Source organism: Podarcis muralis, chromosome 4 (genome assembly GCF_964188315.1).
Source record: "Podarcis muralis chromosome 4, rPodMur119.hap1.1, whole genome shotgun sequence".
NCBI lineage: Eukaryota > Metazoa > Chordata > Lepidosauria > Squamata > Lacertidae > Podarcis > Podarcis muralis.
The window spans coordinates 52153891-52173054 of NC_135658.1; the positions used below are offsets into that span (position 1 = coordinate 52153891).

Here is a 19164-nt window from a genome sequence, read left to right on the forward strand (position 1 = left end):
TGCCTTCTCTCCCAGAATCTTGAAAATTGCAGTTTTGTGAGGTGCTGAGAATGGGAAGTTGATAGTCCTCTCCTTAAAGAACCACAGTTCCTAGGGCTCCTTAAGGTAAGGAAATTAGTATTACTATTAGATCATTTTAAGTCTAGGAGTGGGGAACTGTTGGCCCTCCAATTGTTGTTGGACTCCAACTTCCACTGGCCCCTGTCAGTATGACCAATGGTCAAGGATGATGGGAATTGTAGTCCATCACCACCTGGAAGGCCACAGGTTCCACATCTGTAGTCTAGATGTGGTTTTGCCATCACTTGTTTCTGGTGGTGTTTTTGTTTTAACTGTTTTAAGTCGTCTGTGCTGTTTGCTTGATTTTGAGAGACACAAAGGAGTTTGAAATAAGACATATTCAAGAATTTGATACTGGTCTCGTTCTAAAAGTGGAATGGCTTTCTTTTAATATTATAAAAATACACATGAACTCTCTCTCACTCTTGTAGTGGATTTCATCCTTTGGGGTGACAGAGGGAGGGAAGGCACAAGAACATATATATTGGATGAAAGAGAATCTGACCATTTAACATACACGCTTTCCTATAATCCCTTCCTGCTCCGGTCATTTATATTTGCTCTTGCTGGAAAGGAAGAAAGGGGAGCAAAGCAGCTGTGTACTAGAGGCAGGTCATGGGTCTCTAATCTTCTATTTGCTACATATAAGATTAAAGATCTGCTTTGAGTTTTGATTAAGAATTCAAAGTTAAGAGATTAAATACCCGCAAGCCAAATTAAAGAGGTTTAAATCCAATCTCAGAATTCATCAACCTACCAAAATTTTAAGCTGTCATTACAACATAGGATTGTGCAAAGCTCTCCTGAATCTTGATTTGATGTCCTTTAGTCCTCGCTATTTCTTTCTCTTTACACTGTGAGAAAGCTATTGCTGTGCTTTAGAGTTCATTTCACCTAGAATCTACTAGTTAAATATCCACTGTGTCTTTTGTGATCCGCCACCTAAATAGCCACAACCACAGCATACCATTCTACATTGTGTCTTGTCCCTAACTATATTAGAATTTTGCTCTTTTAGGGAATAAGAGAAAGCCTTCCTAATAATTCACCTTGTTCTGCAATATGTCCCTTCTATATCCAAACTTGCCTTGATTATTGAAAAAGATATGTATAAGAAAAGGGGGAATGCAGTAAATAAAATGGCTGATTAATTTTGTGATTAAAGACTGTAACTAATGCACATTCCTGATGATAATCAGGAAATATTTCAGATAAACTTGACAAAGATAAATTATTTCTAAAATGGGTAAAGATTAATCTCTGAATCCTTCTACCCCAAATCTCCCCAAAGAAATTATGCAATGATCTATATTCAGGAACTTTCAGAATTCTATTTTTGGTTGGGTTTCAGTCACAAAGCAGCAAATTCAGGCTGTGCTATTAAAGTTGATTTGGAAGTCTTGCACAACATACCCACTTCCCCCGCAAATCAGACTTGTTGCCATAAGGAGAATGCAAACAAATCGGAAAGAATGCTCAATGGAGCCATCTAACTTTCCCACAAACTTTGTGCAAATAAATCAGGATTAATGCTCAATATCTAGGCTGTCTGTAAATTACCTAAATCAGGGCAACCCAACTTTTCATACTGAGTGCACCGGAATAATATATTTTGACATGTTAGCGGCAGGCTGCACATTGCCTTGTTGCACGGGTGAGGGGAGGCGAGGCCAATATTTTATTCCCCCCCCCTCCAGCCCTCTCGCTGCCTTCCCACAGCCAGATGAGCTGAGAGGCTCTGGCAGGGTCTTAGAGTTCCCTGATCTCCTTCCCAAAGCCCAGCAAAGCCCAGCGTCTCGCTTACCTGGCTTTGGGATGGCAACGTGAGGGCTGGGGAGGGGATGTCAAATGTTGTCAAGGGCTGCCCCAAAAGCCCTTGAGGACCACGTGTTGGACAGTCCTGACCTAAACTACAGTGGTACCTTGGGTTAAGAACTTAATTCGTTCTGGAGGTCCATTCTTAACCTGAAACTGTTCTTAACCTGAGGTACCACTTTAGCTAATGGGGCCTCCTGCTGCCGCTGCACCACAGCCATGCGATTTCTGTTCTCATCCTGAACCAAAGTTCTTCTTAACCCGAGGTACTATTTCTGGGTTAGCGGAGTCTGTAACCTGAAACGTCTGTAACCCGAGGTACCACTGCTTGCATTTTTTCTTATTGTAATGTTTTGGGTCTTTTCCATTTGGGTACTGTTCTGTTTTTAAAGTATATGGTAAGTTCTTGCAATTAAAATAAGAATATTTTACTGGCTATGACTGTAACCACTTGTATGTATTGCACTGGAGATTACCTCTACTCAAAATGATTCCCAGAATACTGTGTTGTGTGTGAGATGACCCATGGAGAAAAACTCCATATAAACCTGGGATTACTGGGAAATTAGTAGAATAAGAAGAATGCTACTTGGCTAATTTTCATAACACTGTATGAATGCACACAATAAAATGCAAATACTCTACTGTTTTGTTGAAAACATCAGATTAATATTAAGGATGTGTCAGGTGAGCTCTAAAACAAGGCAATTAAGTTATTTGTCAGAGTTTCCCCCCAGTTAATTTACATAGTTAAATGCAACACTAGTCTTTATGGCACAATGTTTCTCTTTGTTTCATATTAGCATAAATAAAAGTGAATTATGTTATTTCCTTGTGAAGTTGTACTGTATAAACAGTAGTTTATATTGCATCCTGGATGGGAAAGCACTGTAAAAGCCTGACTAACCACACTTAGGCCTCAGTAACCCCTCTAATAGCAAAGTTAAATGCTAGCCTGTAGATATAAAGGGTGTCTTTCCAGGCAACTAAGAAAGAACAAAAGAAAGTCTCTGCGGATGGTAACGTATCCTTGCAGAAAAATAGTGTGTGGGACTCAAAACAAGCTCCCTGACAAATCCCCCAAATGTTCCTTGGCCACAAGCTGTTCCTATGTGCATGCGTTAGCTGCGAGGGAATATCCCCAGTAGCTGAAGGCAGCATACATATGCTAGCCCTTGGCCCGAGAGGGTCGGGGAGACTGTCCATATGGCAGAAATGCCTTAGCTGAGTGGAAAGCTTGCTTTACTTCTTCGTCAACACAAAGAGCTGCCAGCTGACAGGACTCTGGGTCCTCCTGTCTGCCACTGTAAAATTATATGCTTCATGCTTGCCCCCCTTTGCTGCCAAAAGAATTGCAAGGAGAGCAGAAACAGGCAGGGCATTTTTTTTAAATAAGCATATAACATGTGAGGGAAATCCCATGCAGACCACATGAATCCCCCTCCTTGGTGCCCTTTTCATTCTTCCTGGCCTGGGTTTGCATTTGGGGAAAACACTGAACATGCTAGATGCTGTTTTGTGTTTTCCTCCAGACAATGTGATCTAGCACCTGACATCCTTCTTTTAAGCCTATGTAACCAACATGAGCTGTTTAGCTTATTTTGTAGTTGTTGATATGTTAACAGTGTTTTATAGATTGCAATTGTTTTGCTGACCATTTGTTAATTATTCTGTATGATTTATGCAGGGTTTGTGATGTCCTATCATGTTATTGTTATTTATTGTTTGTAAGTCACTTTGGGGTTCATTTGAAAGAAACGTAGCACTGAAACAGAAGAAATGAATCAAATAGTAAAGAAGTGGCTTAATTAGGCCTGTTACTTTAAGGAGCTCCAAGGCTTTTAAGAGCAGGTGTGTAAATTGGGGTGGGGAGAGAGAGAAAGCAACCCAAGGCTTTGGAAGCCATTTTGATTAAGAGCTGCTGAAGAGCTGAAGAAGTGGATTTCAGGGCAGGCCTGGCCTACCTTGTTTTAAAGGGTGAGCCCTATTTGCCTAGTTATTATCTTGGGGGGGGGGAGGTCTTTCAAATCCACATGGCGGGAACAGCAAAATAGATTTGTGACTGTTTTCAAATTTATTCTAGAATATGCTAGAACCCTGAGTCAGGAACTCCCATTTCCCAGCAGGGCAGCTCTGCAGGGACCAACCCCTTTCCCCAGCAATCCTGCTTTTTTGGGTTAGGAAGGTTGGGGAAGCAAAAGGATATTCAAAGTCCTGAGTTGGAAGAAGACTTTGGCTGCTATTTGTTAGAGCTTTATCTAGTTAAGAGCTGAAACTGAAGGAAGTTTGAACCATTCATCCCAGGAAGACTTGCTACTTTTTGTATAATCCAAGTGTAGCTGATAGGAGGCTGTGGGGTTTTTTGTGGTGTGTGTGTGTGTTGGTGTGTGTGTGTGAAATATAGGACAGTACTTGCTTATTATCCTGGACTAAACAACAACAACAACAAATTTCTTATACCCTGCCCATCTGACCAGCCACTGTGGGTAAGCATGGCTTCCTTGTTGGCAAGTAGTGCCTTATGTTTTAGTATCTGTCCCACGGTTTGTGTCTGATCAGGGGACTCTCCTGCAGATGGATCTGAGGGAAAGTTTTTTGGGGTTTTGTTTTTTTTAAAACGAAACTGCATAATCCATTCAAACTCCAGTTCCCCAACCACGACTGACTGGTAGGGGAAGTTCATTTCAGGGCCCTGGTGGAACCTAGTGCCAGGCAAGGTCTGCTGTCTGAGATCTTCTATCTGCACAGTCACAGAATTTACGAAGGCAGGATCGATGCTGTGTGCCCGAGTCTTTAAAGAGAAAGGTGGCATATTTGCAGATGAACCAGACAAACAGTGGCAAGAAATTTCTGAAGTGCTGCTTCACTTTGGAGTGATGTAGGACGTTCAGTGTTTGTGTCTTTGCCTGCTGTTGCCCATAACTTTTGGCATGGGGCAAAATCTTCTGGCAGCAACTCTCTCAGCACACTCGTAAACGGAAATAATTGCATGACCGTGCGTCATATTATGCTGGATGACACATGAACAAGTATGACAACACAGATAGTTAATACGTGGTGAAACATATCTCGGAATGAGAATGGTGCAATGTGTTGTGGGTTGTGGGTTATTGGGTTGTTCTTGTTCTTGTGTTTATTATGAATTTTGTGTTTTTATATTGTCATTTTATATTGTATACTGTCCTGAAACCTGTGGGTATAGGGCGGTATACAAATTTAATAAATATAATAATAATTCTTGGCCTGCTGTTGTCCAGAGACAGGAGACAATACCAGCCTGTTCCAGAGATTTATGCTGAGCAGGATTTTGTTAAAACAGCAGCAACACCAAAGTAACTTTCTGAGTTGTGTACATTGTTAGCTAATTCTTAAATACAGTGGTACCTCAGGTTACATACGCTTCAGGTTACAGACTCCACTAACCCAGAAATATTACCTCAGGTTAAGAACTTTGCTTCAGGATGAGAACAGAAATCGGGCAGTGGAGGCGGCACTGAAGCAGCAGGAGGCCCCATTAGCTAAAGAGGTGCTTCAGGTTAAGAACAGTTTCAGGTTAAGAACACACCTCCAGAACGAATTAAGTTCTTAACTCAAGGTACCACTGTACCAAGTTTCTTTAGATTACTATTAAAATAAATGTTACATTAAAAGCTTAATTATGCACATCTACTTATTTAAAATGTAGCTTTAAATGTCCTGCATGATTTTAAAGTGTACTTTTGAGTTCATGCACCCCCCTCCCTCCATGAAAATTCATTTTTAAAAATTATTGGTCCAATACTACATGTACTGGGATGCCAAAACCTTCCAATTAATTTTGGTGTCAAAGTGAGTGATCTTCTTTCATCACTGAATAGATTGTAAGGGAAAGAAGAACTGGAATGGTGGTAGTGGGGAAAAAATGGACCAAAAAAAGTGTGCTTTTCCATTCCCCTCAGCAATTTACTCTTCCTTTTCCTGCAATTATTTGCATGACCTTCCTTCTTAATAATGTGGATGACAATGCAGCTTGAATATAGGAAGGAAATGCTTACCATTTAAAGACTCTCACTCTCTCAAAGCTGAATTTCTTGTAAAAATCATTGCATCAATAACTTGGTTCATCATTTTGGAAACAGTATCATCAGTGCACTTATCACTTAAGGCATAAGTGTTGAAGCAATTGCTTCAATCACCGCCAATCACCGTGTCTTTGTTCGGCTGATGGAGCTAGTATTACGCTTCATGTACATATTTCATTACGCTGTGTCTCATTGACCACCTACTGAGAATGCTAGACATTTCCCTTTGGGATTTCATGTTTCTATCCTTAGAAAAGCAGAGTGTTCCAGTAAAAGCTGAGATGCAGACTAGATGAGATATGTCTGAGAGTTTATTCTATTCTATTTTCTGTTTTACATAACTGTGCAGGCAGGAAATGGTGCATGTAGTCAGGTTTGGGGTTGTTTTTTTAAAGCAAAATTCTTTTAAGCAATGTTCCAATCATTGCCCTGCCACCACTTCTATGCATATTAAGGCATGGGTGTGTTATTCTGGGTTATCTGTACTCAAATTCAAAAAGATAGCAAAGCATCCCTGAATGTTCTTTGTTACTAGAATAGTGATGAACCACCCTAGGGATGGGGATTATTATTGCTACACGTTGCTGTTACCATATAAGTGTTCACACCCAGAAGAGTTTGACTTATTATCTCGTGTGGGGGGCCTCTGTGGCTAAGATAAACTCCACTTGAGGAATGATGAAGTAGTTGCCTTCTACATAAGACCTACTTACTATGACTTTATATGATCAGGTATTGCCTCAGCCTCTTTTCTACCCCCCACCTAACTCCCCACAGCACCAAAAAAAGGCAATCCCCAGTGTAGTCCACACTGATGGTTTGGTTACTCTACTGATGGTATATTTTTCCTTTATTGATTTGGTATATATTTTATGTGTAAGATCATGACAACTTTAGAATAGCCTAGATGTTTTATGATCATGCCTTTTAAAGGCTCTCCCCCATGTTTTATGTTGGTACTTGAATGTAATATGCTGCTTTGACTCACATTTTTTCATAGGTTTCTTGCTTTTCCTTTGTATGAGCGTCATTATTGACATTTATTGCCATTTGTTTATGGAGCATTCTGTTATAAACAAATTTTTCAGGATACCACTGCTCTGTAACAATTAGTACTTTCTGGTCCGGAAAAAAAAGCTGCCACAATATCCTCTAGGAGGCATACCAAAGAATGTAGCATTCAGGCTCTTCAAGGAGAGTTGTACTGTATAGTCAAAGATACGTATATAAACCATGCCATGTGTGAATGGTATTTGAAGAAAGATGTCCAAAGTAAAGCACACTGTTGCAGAAGAACACCGAGAGAAAAATAGTTACCGTATTTTTCTGTGTATAAGTAGGTTTTTTTACTAAAAAAAATGTTAAATAGGGGGGTAGTCTTATACATGGGGGCAATCTTCCCCCCAGTCTAATTTTGAGCCACCAAAATAGGGGGTGTCTTATACACAGGGGCGTGTTATATATGGAAAAATACTGTATATTATTTATAAAGACCTCTGGGGAGTCATTTTGCTACCAACAGTTAAATAAATCATATTTCTCTTTTTGAAGCTTTATTATCTGTGGCTTCATTTATTTATGGCTAAGTTGCACAAAGAAAAGGGATCAAATTGAGTAAGCTGGATCCCAGTGCTACTTCTTTTTCTTATGTAAATTAAATGGTGTAAAATCGAAAATTAATGAACAAAAGCATTCTTAGAAATTTCTAAACAAAAAAATTTCCTTCCAGTAGCACCTTAAAGACCAACTAAGTTAGTTCTTGGTATGAGCTTTCGTGTGCATGCACACTTCTTCAGATACACTGAAACAGAAGTTGCCAGATCCTTCTATATAGTGAGAAGGTGGGGAGGGGTATTACTCAGAGGAGGGTGGGGATGGGTGATTGGCAGATAGCTGTGATGAGCCTGTTGACGACTATTAACGACTGCAGTAGGTCTTACAGGAAAAAGCAAGGGGTGAGAAGGTGAAAAATGGCTTTGTCATGTATAGTGAGATAAGAATCCAATGTCTTTATTCAGGCCAGGTGTCTCCATGGTTTTAAGTTTGGTAATGATTTGCAATTCAGCAGCTTCTCTTTCCAGTCTATTTCTGAAATTCCTTTGTAGTAAAACAGCTACTTTGAGATCTTGTATAGAATGTCCTGGGAGATTGAAGTGTTCTCCTACTGGTTTCTCTGTCTTGTGATTCTTGATGTCAGATTTATGTCCGTTTATTCTTTGGCGTAAGGTTTGGCCTGTTTGTCCAATATAGAGAGCTGAAGGACACTGTTGGCATTTGATGGCATACACAATGTTAGACGATGAGCAATTAAATAGTCCAGAGATGGTGTGTGTGATGTTGTTGGGGCCAGTAATGGTGTTGTCCGGGTGTATGTGGCAGCAAAGTTGGCATCTGGGTTTATTGCAGGCTCTGGTGCCAGTGTCCGTGTTAAGTCTGGTTGTAGTATTATTGTGGGTTAGGAGTTGTTTAAGATTGGGTGGCTGTCTGTAGGCAATGAAAGGTCTTCCTCCCAGAGCTTGAGAAAGAGAACTGTCATTGTCCAGGAGAGGTTGTAGATCTCTTTTTCCTTTGCTTTTTCCTGTAAGACCTACTGCAGTCGTTAATAGTCGTCAACAGGCTCATCACAGCTATCTGCCAATCACCCATCCCCACCCTCCTCTGAGTAATACCCCTCCCCACCTTCTCACTATATAGAAGGATCTGGCAACTTCTGTTTCAGTGTATCTGAAGAAGTGTGCATGCACACGAAAGCTCATACCAAGAACTAACTTAGTTGGTCTTTAAGGTGCTACTGGAAGGAATTTTTTTTGTTTTGACTATGGCAGACCAACACGGCTACCCATCTGTAACTAGAAATTTCTAGTTATCTTGTTGAATAAATGTATGATGATAAGTGTAAGAACTAGCTATAATTTGTTTTAGTTCCTATGGATTTCTGGCATCCAATAAGAAAGGTGAATTGGGCCTATTGAGGTATTTTGTGCAATTATGTCTCACAGAATTCATGCTTGATTTTTCTTATAGCCAGTTGTGTTTATGAACGTTTTATTTTATAGTTGACTAATTCAGAAAAACAGTTGTCCTTAAACTTAGCTAAGGTCTAGACAGTGCCACCAGCATTTATTTATGAGCCCTCAAATACTAAAGTGATCAATACTATAGAAATGCCTTTATTTAGGTGGCTAATGCCCAGAGTGTGGAGTTACATACTGGCTGCTGCATGTTAATCCCAGAATGACTTGATTTTGTCTGATAGAAATATGATCTGAAGAGAAACCAGAGTTTTCTTTTTCTTTTGCCAGATTGCATCCGTGCCTGTTTTGTTTTTTACAAGAGCATAATTATCAGTAAAGTCTCTTAATGGGGAAGAATTCACTTGCTTTGTTAAGAATAACATCAAATTTATATTTCTGGTTTTGTAAGACATATTAGGTTTGATAGAGGCTTGCGTCTAATGCTGGAGGAAAGGGTGGGAGTAATGCAATTTCTGCATATTTCTTTTACTATTTGCTTCCAAAAAACCTGCTCCAGTGGACTGGGAGGCTCTCCACAACTATATGAGGTGATGCTCTGGATTACAGGGTAAAAGCGGAAATAGTGAAAAATGGCTGCCTCTATCAGAGGCCTCCCCCCTTTGAATTTTGCTTTCCTCTGCGAAGGGAAAGAGCCCTTCCATTACAAGTGTAAATTCAACCTTTTTATTTTTTAAAAAATGTTCTTTGTATGAAACAAGTACCAGCCCTTCCTCTGGACACAGAACATTAATCCCAAACTGAAACTGTATGTAACAGGAAAAAAGGATTATGGATATATCTTCTGGTACTTTACTAAGAGCTTCATTTCCCTGGAAATCTAGACCACTTCAGTATTTTGTCATCTTACCCCACCAACCACCTTTCATTTTAGCCAACTCAAGCAACATGTAATAGTAAATCATAGCAGTCTAGTGTGTTCCCATGTTTTACTCTTGTGTTTTCCTCTCCAAGCTGTTTGTGGCAATTCTGGACTATCCTGGTTTATGCTCTTCTCACATTTTCCCCAATGTAGTAGAGAACTGAGAGAATGAATGCAATTCTGAAACTGCAGTACTTTATCTGTATCTGTAGTTTACACAGATACATTTACTTCAGTTTGGGACTAAACTTTATCTGTTGAGTGATATATTTTCTCTGCGCTCAAATGATGATGATGATGATGATCTAAAACGTTTATTTTTCAGTTTTTCAGTTGTGAGTTAAATTAGCACAGCCAGCTATTAGAAAGTAAAGATACACAGTATCTTCTTTGGTTAATTGGGAAGGTTTGAGGAAAAACACACACTAATGTGCCAATTCTGCAGTGCTAAGTCCAGGTTACAGAGACCCTTTCCAGAATAAAACCACCACACATTAGAACAGGATTTATATGTTGTTAGCTAACTTGGCAGGACCTTAAATAAAAGCAACAACAGCTAAGGAGCATACATACTAAAAACCTAACCTGCATTTCCCCTTTACTGTGTACCTTAGTGATTTACAGAAACTTAAGTGTTTTGTATTGTTTTTGCCTATAGGTCCCAGGGGTGGAGTACTGTGCTTACTCAGGCTTTTGTGCCCAGATAGATTCTGCTAATAGGCCAGCACTCGGCGGAAACAGGTAGGATCATAATCCGCTTTCTTTTTATTAGGAATGACATATAGAAACATAAGAATCTTGCCACTAGACAGAGCATCACATACATCAGGGGTGGAGAATTATTTTCAGCCAAAGGAATACATTCCTTTCTGATCAGCCAAGGGGGGGGGGCACATACCAGTGTGGGAAGGGTAAGAGGGAAAACTAGCTGGAGAAATGAATATAAATGTTACTTCTGTATGTAGGCTGCTTTCCACGGAAAATCACCCCCCCTTTCTATTCTCCATCCTGTCAAGCAAGAGGTACTATCATAGTTCAAGAACACATTCCAGCCAGATGGTAACGTGCAAGGAGGGTATGAAGCAAGGCAGGTTAGGGGATGGTCTTTTTGACAGAGGGCCTCTGGACGGAGGAGTTAGTGTTGCCTGAGGAGAGTCCCAAGGGTCAGGCAGAGAGGCCTGGAGAGCCACATTTAGTCCCTCAACCTGAGCTTCCCCACCCCTCTCATACAGTCTTACAACTCATTCAGATACTTCTTTCTCACATACATGTGTTGGTCTAAACCACACCAGATAAGTATCAGAGAAGAAACTAAGCTGTTACATAAAATGGATAAGATGCATGAAGCGACAATTCCCTGTTTATCATTTTTTTAACTTCGCCTTTGTCAAATTTCAGAGGCTCTCTAAGTTTATTTTATGGATTTATAAAGATCTGCTTTATCTGTGCCATGAAATATTGATAGGGCAAGATAGCTTTGCAATACCATTGTAGTTCATTCAGGGAAAGTCAGAACCTCAGCCAGCTGGACATATTTATGTTCTGTGGGAGCCTCTGTACACAAAATTGGAGAGTTGGTGAAATACATCAAAGTGAGCCAAGCAGCTTTTGTCTTCTCCCCTGGTAACTGGCTAGCAAGCAGGAAGCAGAGGCAAAGGATATATGGATAGTTTTCACAGTGGAAAGAAGTAATCAGCAGGGCCCCTTAAGGATCAATATCCCACAAGGATCTGTACTGGGAAAAGTCCTATGTAATTTATTCATGAATAATCTCAAGTCAGGAGTGAGGCAACCATATATTCAAGTGTTAGCAAATTATTCAGGAAGGTGAAAATTGATGCAGAGTGCTGACTGCTCAGTTGGTTAGAGCATGGTGCTGACAACACCAAGGTTGCAGGTGCAGTCCCCATAGGGGATAGCTGCATATTCCTGCATTGCAGGCGGTTGGAATAGGTAATAATTTATTTATACCCCGCCCATCTGGCTGAGTTTCCCAAGCTACTCTGGGTGGCTCCCAATCGAGTGTTAAAAACAATACAGCATTAAATATTAAAAACTTCCCTAAACAGGGCTGCCTTCAGATGTCTTTTAAAAATAGGATAGCTGCTTATTTCCTTGACATCTGATGGAAGGGCGTTCCACAGGGCAGGCGCCACTACCGAAAAGGTCCTCTGTCTGGTTCCCTGTAACCTCACTTCTCGCCATGAGGGAACCGCTAGAAGGCCCTCGGTGCTGAATCTCAGGGTCCAGGCTGAACGATGGGGGTGGAGATGCTCCTTCAGGTATACAGGACCAAGGATGATCCTTGGGATCACTTCCAGCTTGATGTTTTATGTTCTAATTTGTTGGAAGCCGGCCAGAGTGGCTGGGGCAATGCAGCCAGATGGGCAGGGTATAAATAATAAATTCTATGATTCTAAGATCTCTCCAGACTGGGTGCGTGAGAAACAGCATGACATTCAGTGTAGGTAAATGCAAAGTTTGAGACAATAAAGTCCGATTTTTGTATATGTACTGTTAGGATGTATGCTAGCTGTGACTATGCAGCAGACCTTGGGGTCATAATGAAATGTTCCATGGAAATGCCAGCTTTTGTGTTTATTCTTTGCTATGGATTATTAGGAAAGGATCTGAAAATAAAACAGCTAGTATCATAATATAGTCTTTATAAAGTATATATTTTGCAGCCGCATTTGGAATACTGCTCACAGTTCAATTACTCCATCTCAGAAAAGCATACTGAAGGACTAGAAAAGGTTCAGAAAGGGTAATGAAAATGACAAGAGGTTGGAGCATCTTTTCTACAAGGAAAACCTCTAGCATTAAAGGCTTTAAAAAACAACCTGCTCATAGTTTAAAAAAAGTTATGGTGCAGATGAAATCAATATAATGGAGATCCCCCCCCCCTTCTTAATAGCACTTGTGGTTGATAGTAGATTCAAGATAGACCAAGAAAGTACTGTGTGACACAACATTTACATAGAACTTGCAGAATTCACTTTCACAAGATGTGGTGGAAACCACTAGTTAAGGTAAATATCTGAATGGTAGTCCCTGGTGGAGAAACAATAGGGCCTGTTTTGGGGGCCCATCATCGGTCGGCTTAATCTGGCCCCTGTGACAGTTTTCCTGGGGCAAAATCCTAAGAAAACCCTCAACGACTTCAGTCCTAAAAAAAGGTCAACAACTCTGGCCCTCATGGCCCTTCACTTCATCAAATCTGGACCCCCCCCCTTTGGAAAAAGTTTGGACACCGCTGCCTTAGGGAGAGGCCTGCTGCCTTTGGCCCATGCTTGTGGGCTTCCTGGAAGTATCTGGCTTGTCTCTGTTAGAAGCAGGACTATTTGTCTTACTTAGAAGATCTAGCTGCTAATTCTCCACCGAAAGGGCCTAAAGTGCATGGCACTATTATCTAATCAGATAGTCATGTATTGACATCCATGTGCCTGAGCCTCGTACTACATGGTTGACTCACTGAGAATAATCAACAAGTAGATCTCCAGATGACAAGTATTTTGGATAATAAGATTTGACGAGGATGTTGAGGTGAAGTGAATGTTTGCATAGCTTGCAGCAGTGCTTCCTGTTTAAATACAATACAGAATTCTGTGAACAGGCTCAACTAACCCTCTGTCATTTGTAGTGCATAACATGTGCTAATATGGGGAGTGTTGATACAGTTTTCTTTAAAAGAAATATATGAAAATGGACTAGTGTCATGAATTAAAAATTCTCCCACAATCAGATTCAGGAGGTTGCAAAACATTTCCTAATTAACAATTCACTTGTGCATTTATTCCTTCCTGCCCCCTCTGTTATCACCTTCACCCCGGGTAGTTTATGTGATTTGTTACTTTTAGTTCCTAACTGGAACCTGGAGAGCTAAAGAATATGAGAGTGTTGTTTTGAATAAAAGTATTGTTACGTCTGAACATTAAATAATTGTGACACCCAGGAAAAGTTTTTTCAGGAGGGTGGAATCCTGCTTTAAGCAGGAGGGAGCACAGTTTTCTTGCCTTTATTTCTTTGTATTTAGTCAGATTGCCCACATGACTGTGACTTTTCAAGATGTGAAAATCATTTGTTCCTTGATGTGCACATTGTTCCATGCAATACACAAGCAGGGGGTGGATGCTAAAAATAAAAATCCAATTCCTCTGTCCAGAACACTTACATTCTGTCATATAAATAACACACACACATTATTCATATGGGCATGATTTTGCTGAAATTATCTTCTTCAGTTGCACAATTGAGTACTTATAAACTTCAGTTCCACTCATGGCTACCCAGTAGTGGTGGCAGCATGACACTTCTACTAAAAATGAGGATTGAGGAACATGCATGGTTTATAAACTTACTCTCTATTGCCCATGTACACAATGCTACTTCACAATAATGGTTTTGTGTGTGCCCAGTGCCTGAAGCAGAATTGTGTCTATCACAGTGGCACTGAGAAAAGAAAATCTCTTTTGTCTTCTGCTGCAGAACTCCATAGATCTGCCCTAGAAAGCTTTCTGAGATCATCTGAGAGCTAAAGCTGAAGCCTAGAGATGGGCAGAGCTCTCTGATAAATTTTGCTAGTCTTACTGTTTCGTATGTTTTGTCAGAGTAGAAAGGTTCACATTCGTCTGGCATTGTACCTTTAGAGGTGCAGAGTTCCCCTATGTTCATCAGATTTTTTATTTTCATCACTTGAAATTCTTCTGATTTCACCTGAGCAGCAACCGTGCAACCCTTGTTTTGGATGAAATTCAGGGGAAACTTGAGAGATTGTATGTATGTATTTGATTTTTTCATGTAAGCTGTTTGGACATCAGCATAACCCTTTCCCATCATGGAAGTGTAGAACTTCCTGTCAGCATTTGGTCCTATTAACATATTGGCTAAACTCACTCATTTGTCATTCAGAGATCTGGTAACCTCTAGGCTAGATTACTACAGTCTATTATACATAGGGCTGTTTCTGAAGACGTTTCAGAAACGTCAGCTGGTGCAGAATTGGGCAGCTGGGCTGCTCACTGGGGCAAGACAGTTTGAGCATATTACACCGATTCTGACCTAACTTGCAATGGCTGCCAATTAGTATCTGGGCCCGATTAAAAGTGCGGGTTTTGACTTATCAAGACTTAAATGGCTCAGGACTGCAATACCTCAAGGACCGCCTCTCTCCATCATCATCTGAGGCCCTTATTTGTGTTCCTCATCCATGAGAATGGGCCTTTTCTGCGGTGACTCCCCATTTGTGGAATGCTCTCAGAGAAGCTCGCCTGGCGCCTTTATTACATATCTTTAGGCACCCGGTGAAAATGTTTCTCTATAACCAGGCCTTTGGCTGAATAATGTTCTATATATAATAATTTAAGGAGAAACAAGATATAAAGTAGCATGTTGCATTATTAAGTGATTATGTATTATTATTTATTTAATTTCTATACTGCCTTATACCTGAAGGTTTCAGGGCAGTTTGACCTTCATTGTATGGCAGCTACCTGAGTTCAATGTAATCATGCTGAAGAAGAAAATGTCAGGTGACTTCTGATGAGGAAGTGAAAGAATAATTCAATACTGAAAAATCCCTGTTTTTATTCATTTAGAAAGTACATACAGCAATGAATGGGGAAGTAGTAGAGAGAGATGCAAAATAGGTGATCGTACAAATCATTTCAAAAGTAAAAGCGAGACGTTTCCTGGGTGATTTGTAGTACAGCAGTCTTATGTGAGTTCTGAATCTGCTGTACCGCCTCGAGATTAAAAAAGGGGAAATCACACTGAATTTCTGAGATGTAAGCTGTCTCTTTTTAAAAATCCCTCCATACAATTGTCTGGTAGGCATAAAAAGTTTTTTGTTTTGCCTTATACTCAAGATCTCTTCCTTGGGGAAAGTTGAACTCATTCAAGCCATGGTTTCTTTTCTCAGTGTCCGCCTCTGATGACAAGTAAGGATACTTGTGAATGACGACCGCCCTTTAGTTCTTGTCCTTTTCTTTAATTTCTTCTGGTGTTTGAGTGAAATTCCAAGTTCCTCCATTATGGCATTGAAAGAAAGACACTAGTAGAAGGTGGGAGATGAAAAAATAATTAAGAATTACATTTAGCACAGATTGTCACCCTATTTTGCACAATTAATTTTCACCTAGATTCTGAACATACTAACTGGGAAGTTTGAATATCTCACTGAGTTAGATTTCTTCCACTATTACTGTGAATTTGCAGAATTGAATTAGGGGTGTGATGTGTAAAGGATTCTTTATGACCCCAGAAATTGTAAATATTGGTTGCTTCTTTATTGAAATGTGTATGTCCCAATGCTGGGAATCTGGCTAATTGGCATTACACAGAAATAAGGGTTGCAAAAGAATAGAATCACATATTTAATAATATCCAGCCTCAGATGGAATTCATGTTGCCCCTTAAAAATCTAAATGAGGATAACCAAGATTTGTTGATTTAGCAGACTTATAACTTGCATCCTACTGCAAAGCCTTACCAGTTGAAAAAAAATAAACTATTAATCAGCATACATTTTTATCTAAATAGCATTGAGCCAAAATATTACAAAATCAATACTTTGGAGCAAAATGGTGCTTGTGCTCTGGTGGGTTTCTGAAAACCCTGAACCATGCGTTTAATTGGTTATTCTGCAGCTGCTTGCAAACTTTGACCCCACAAGAGAAGTGAGCCCCATCAAAGGACTGGAAGAAAGGGAAGCATCCCCACATTGATTAGGCAACCAGATGAATTTTGCTATTTTCCTTTGCTGTGCTGCAGTGACTCACCATGTTCAGTTGAGTGCAAGAAGAGAGGCAAGCAACACAACATTGCCTAGGCAATGCAAGGAAATACCCCCCTCACTCTTGCCACCAGCACAATGAGTGAACTCTCCCACCCTTGAAGTCTCCTCTGAATAACTGACAAAGGGAGGCAGCAGTGAAGCTAGGATAGGTACCTTAGCTAAGTACAATTTTGGGGACTAAACTTGCACATCCTGATCAAAATCCAAGTTTTGGGATTTTAGCTAGTTCATTACCATGGACTTCAACAGAACAAAATCAGCTTACACCCAAGTACTTAGTCTTATTTTGGTTGCTCGTTAGACTGCCCACCACCTGCTCTACCTCATTGTCATTTTGCCCCTTACTGATTTTGTACCAGAAAATGTAGCCAGAATTCTATTGTGTTGAACTTTTTCATGCTTTTTTCAGCATGTCCAAAATGCAATATCAAAAGGCTTTTCCAAAGCTTTATTCTCCTGTTTAAGTTTGTAGGAAGCATGACCAATGCTTGTTTTCTTTTTTTCAAAGAGTGACTAGAACTTCTTAGATAAGTTTCATGCGTGAACAGTTTAAACAGGAACATTTTAAGCAGCAACATATCACTGTAGTGGTGAGAAGTAACAAAGAAATAGGTTAACAGTAATAAACATTTGTGGGCACCCAGATTATATAGCCAAGTGCCAATACCAGAAGTTGAGTTCTCAAACCCATGTACAATTTTTTTTGTTTTTCGTCTCAAGAATTGCAATCAATTGTTCTTTTGTAACAAAGAGACTAAATTGCAAGAAAGAAACTGGAAAGGACTCGAGCTATAATTTACTGAGCCTGTTGAGGTATGTAGGAAGACTTGTAGGCAGCCAACAGGGATTTCATTCTTTCCCTTCCCATCTAATACACTGAAATGGGAGTTTGTAGCTCCTTTGTTTAAAAACAAAGAAGATGATTGTGAAGATTGCTATGGTGGAAGTGGTGTTTTTCTTTTAATTCTAGTCTATGTTATGCATGGACAGATGGACAACAGAAATTATTGCTTGTGGTGAAAAACCACAGCTCATTGAAACTTATCTGAAATCCTCAAAAGCTGCTGCTAGCCAGTGTAAGGTATCTCAAAATGTTTAATTAGTGTTTGCTATTCAGGAAAGGAAGGTTTTAAAAATAAATCCAAAAGCTTAGAGCAGGAGTGGCCACTCTTAGGGCCTGCTGATGTTGCTAGACTACAACTCCCATAATCTCTGACACTTGCACATGCTGACTGGGCCAACTGAAGAGCCACAAAATATCCATTGTGGAAATTATTCTGGTCATGTGGGAACGTGGGAAAAATGGAGTACATCTGAAATGCTCTATGCCAGAATTGTATGGAAAATGGAGAAGGAAAGGTAGCAAGAGTTTCAGTAATATGCTCAAATAATTTAAAATTTATCTTAATTGGATAAATCAGAGTTTGTTTTGTTTTAAAAGCAGCCAATGAGCAGTGTCTGTGTCTATAAATAGTAAAAAAGACACATCTGCTATAATCTAGAGATCATGAGTTGTATGTGGGAAAAGGCTGTTGTGCATGTGTCAGCAAATGGCTGTGTGGCTCTGGTACCATTTATATTGAAAATCCATGTAGTATATAGAAATGTGCAAGGGCAAAGTCAGGCTAATGGGCTGCCTGGTCTGGTGCCAGATTGATTACACGGGAGCTGGATGCAAACCCCATGTGCAAGTTGCATGCCTGTCAGAAATACATCCAACATGTCCATTGACTTGTTTTCTTTCCTTTGCCAAGATTCCTTTTTATAACATGGAATTTATAAACAAGATACAAAGGTAAAGTGAATACAAGAGAAAACAGTGAGTCATTGATACGCAGCTTGTAGCCATGGTTTAGTTAGCTTACAGAACATGGAAGTCAAGGGGAGTATAGAAATATAGAAATGTTGATCAATTGGCGATGGCATAAATTGGAAGCAGAATTCATAAAAGTATTGCATTAAATTAAATTAAATATTACTCTGCTGCCTTGGGCCAAACTGAAGGTTACATAAGAGGAGAAAAGCACAATGTTGTGTAAAGGGGTGAGCATTTAGGACCATAATTTGAAGTACACAACTGATGACACTGTGTCGTTCCTAGAATCTTATTTTAAACTAAAAGTTTTGTTGATGTCTAAGGTAACAATTCTGATCACAATAACTTTCCACTCAAATCAGTTTAGCTCTGAAGTAGAAGCAATGATAACTGGGGTGTAAGTGTGTGAGCAGTTTTGAAGTTGAACAAGTTGTCCTTAGTGGGTTCCCAATAAGTCCTGGACCTACTGCAAACATTGTCAACTGTGAAAAGTGAAGAATTTTAAGGGGGTGGAGAGAGACAAATTATGAGTGATATTTACTCGAGTAGATGCATCGAAACAAGTGGCTCAAACACAATCATGTCCATTCATTTCAGTGGGTCTACTCTGAGTAAAACTTTGTTGACTACAACTCTACAATATTTACACTGGCCATAGTATAGATGATAGATGAGATTTCAGTTTATAAAATGGGCTCTGTAAACACAGTTCCAGATGCTGG

General features: G+C 39.9%; 1 protein-coding gene and 1 long non-coding RNA gene across 6 annotated transcripts in view; one reads left to right on the forward strand and one right to left on the reverse strand.

Annotated features, from left to right (window-relative positions):
* The first annotated feature begins 3328 nt into the window (after positions 1–3328).
* Positions 3329–19164, forward strand: part of LOC114596029 (uncharacterized) — a 69457-nt gene continuing 53621 nt past the window's right edge. The window contains exons 1-3 of one of the 2 annotated variants that reach the window (XR_013392580.1): positions 3329–3852; positions 10489–10571; positions 12518–12539. This is a non-coding gene — a long non-coding RNA (uncharacterized LOC114596029). Of the gene's footprint in view, positions 3853–10488; positions 10572–12517; positions 12540–19164 lie in introns of those variants that run through there. The other variant, XR_003706415.2, reaches the window with a different exon arrangement.
* The window catches only part of GRIK1 (glutamate ionotropic receptor kainate type subunit 1), a 229735-nt gene continuing 225967 nt past the window's right edge, over positions 15397–19164 (reverse strand). For 2 of the 4 annotated variants that reach the window (XM_077927297.1, XM_077927295.1), the window contains exon 16: positions 15397–15882. In XM_077927297.1, coding sequence (XP_077783423.1) covers positions 15727–15882 — 156 coding nt within the window. In that variant the 3' untranslated portion in view covers positions 15397–15726. The remainder of the gene's footprint in view (positions 15883–19164) is intronic. The other 2 variants (XM_077927296.1, XR_013392578.1) reach the window with 2 other exon arrangements.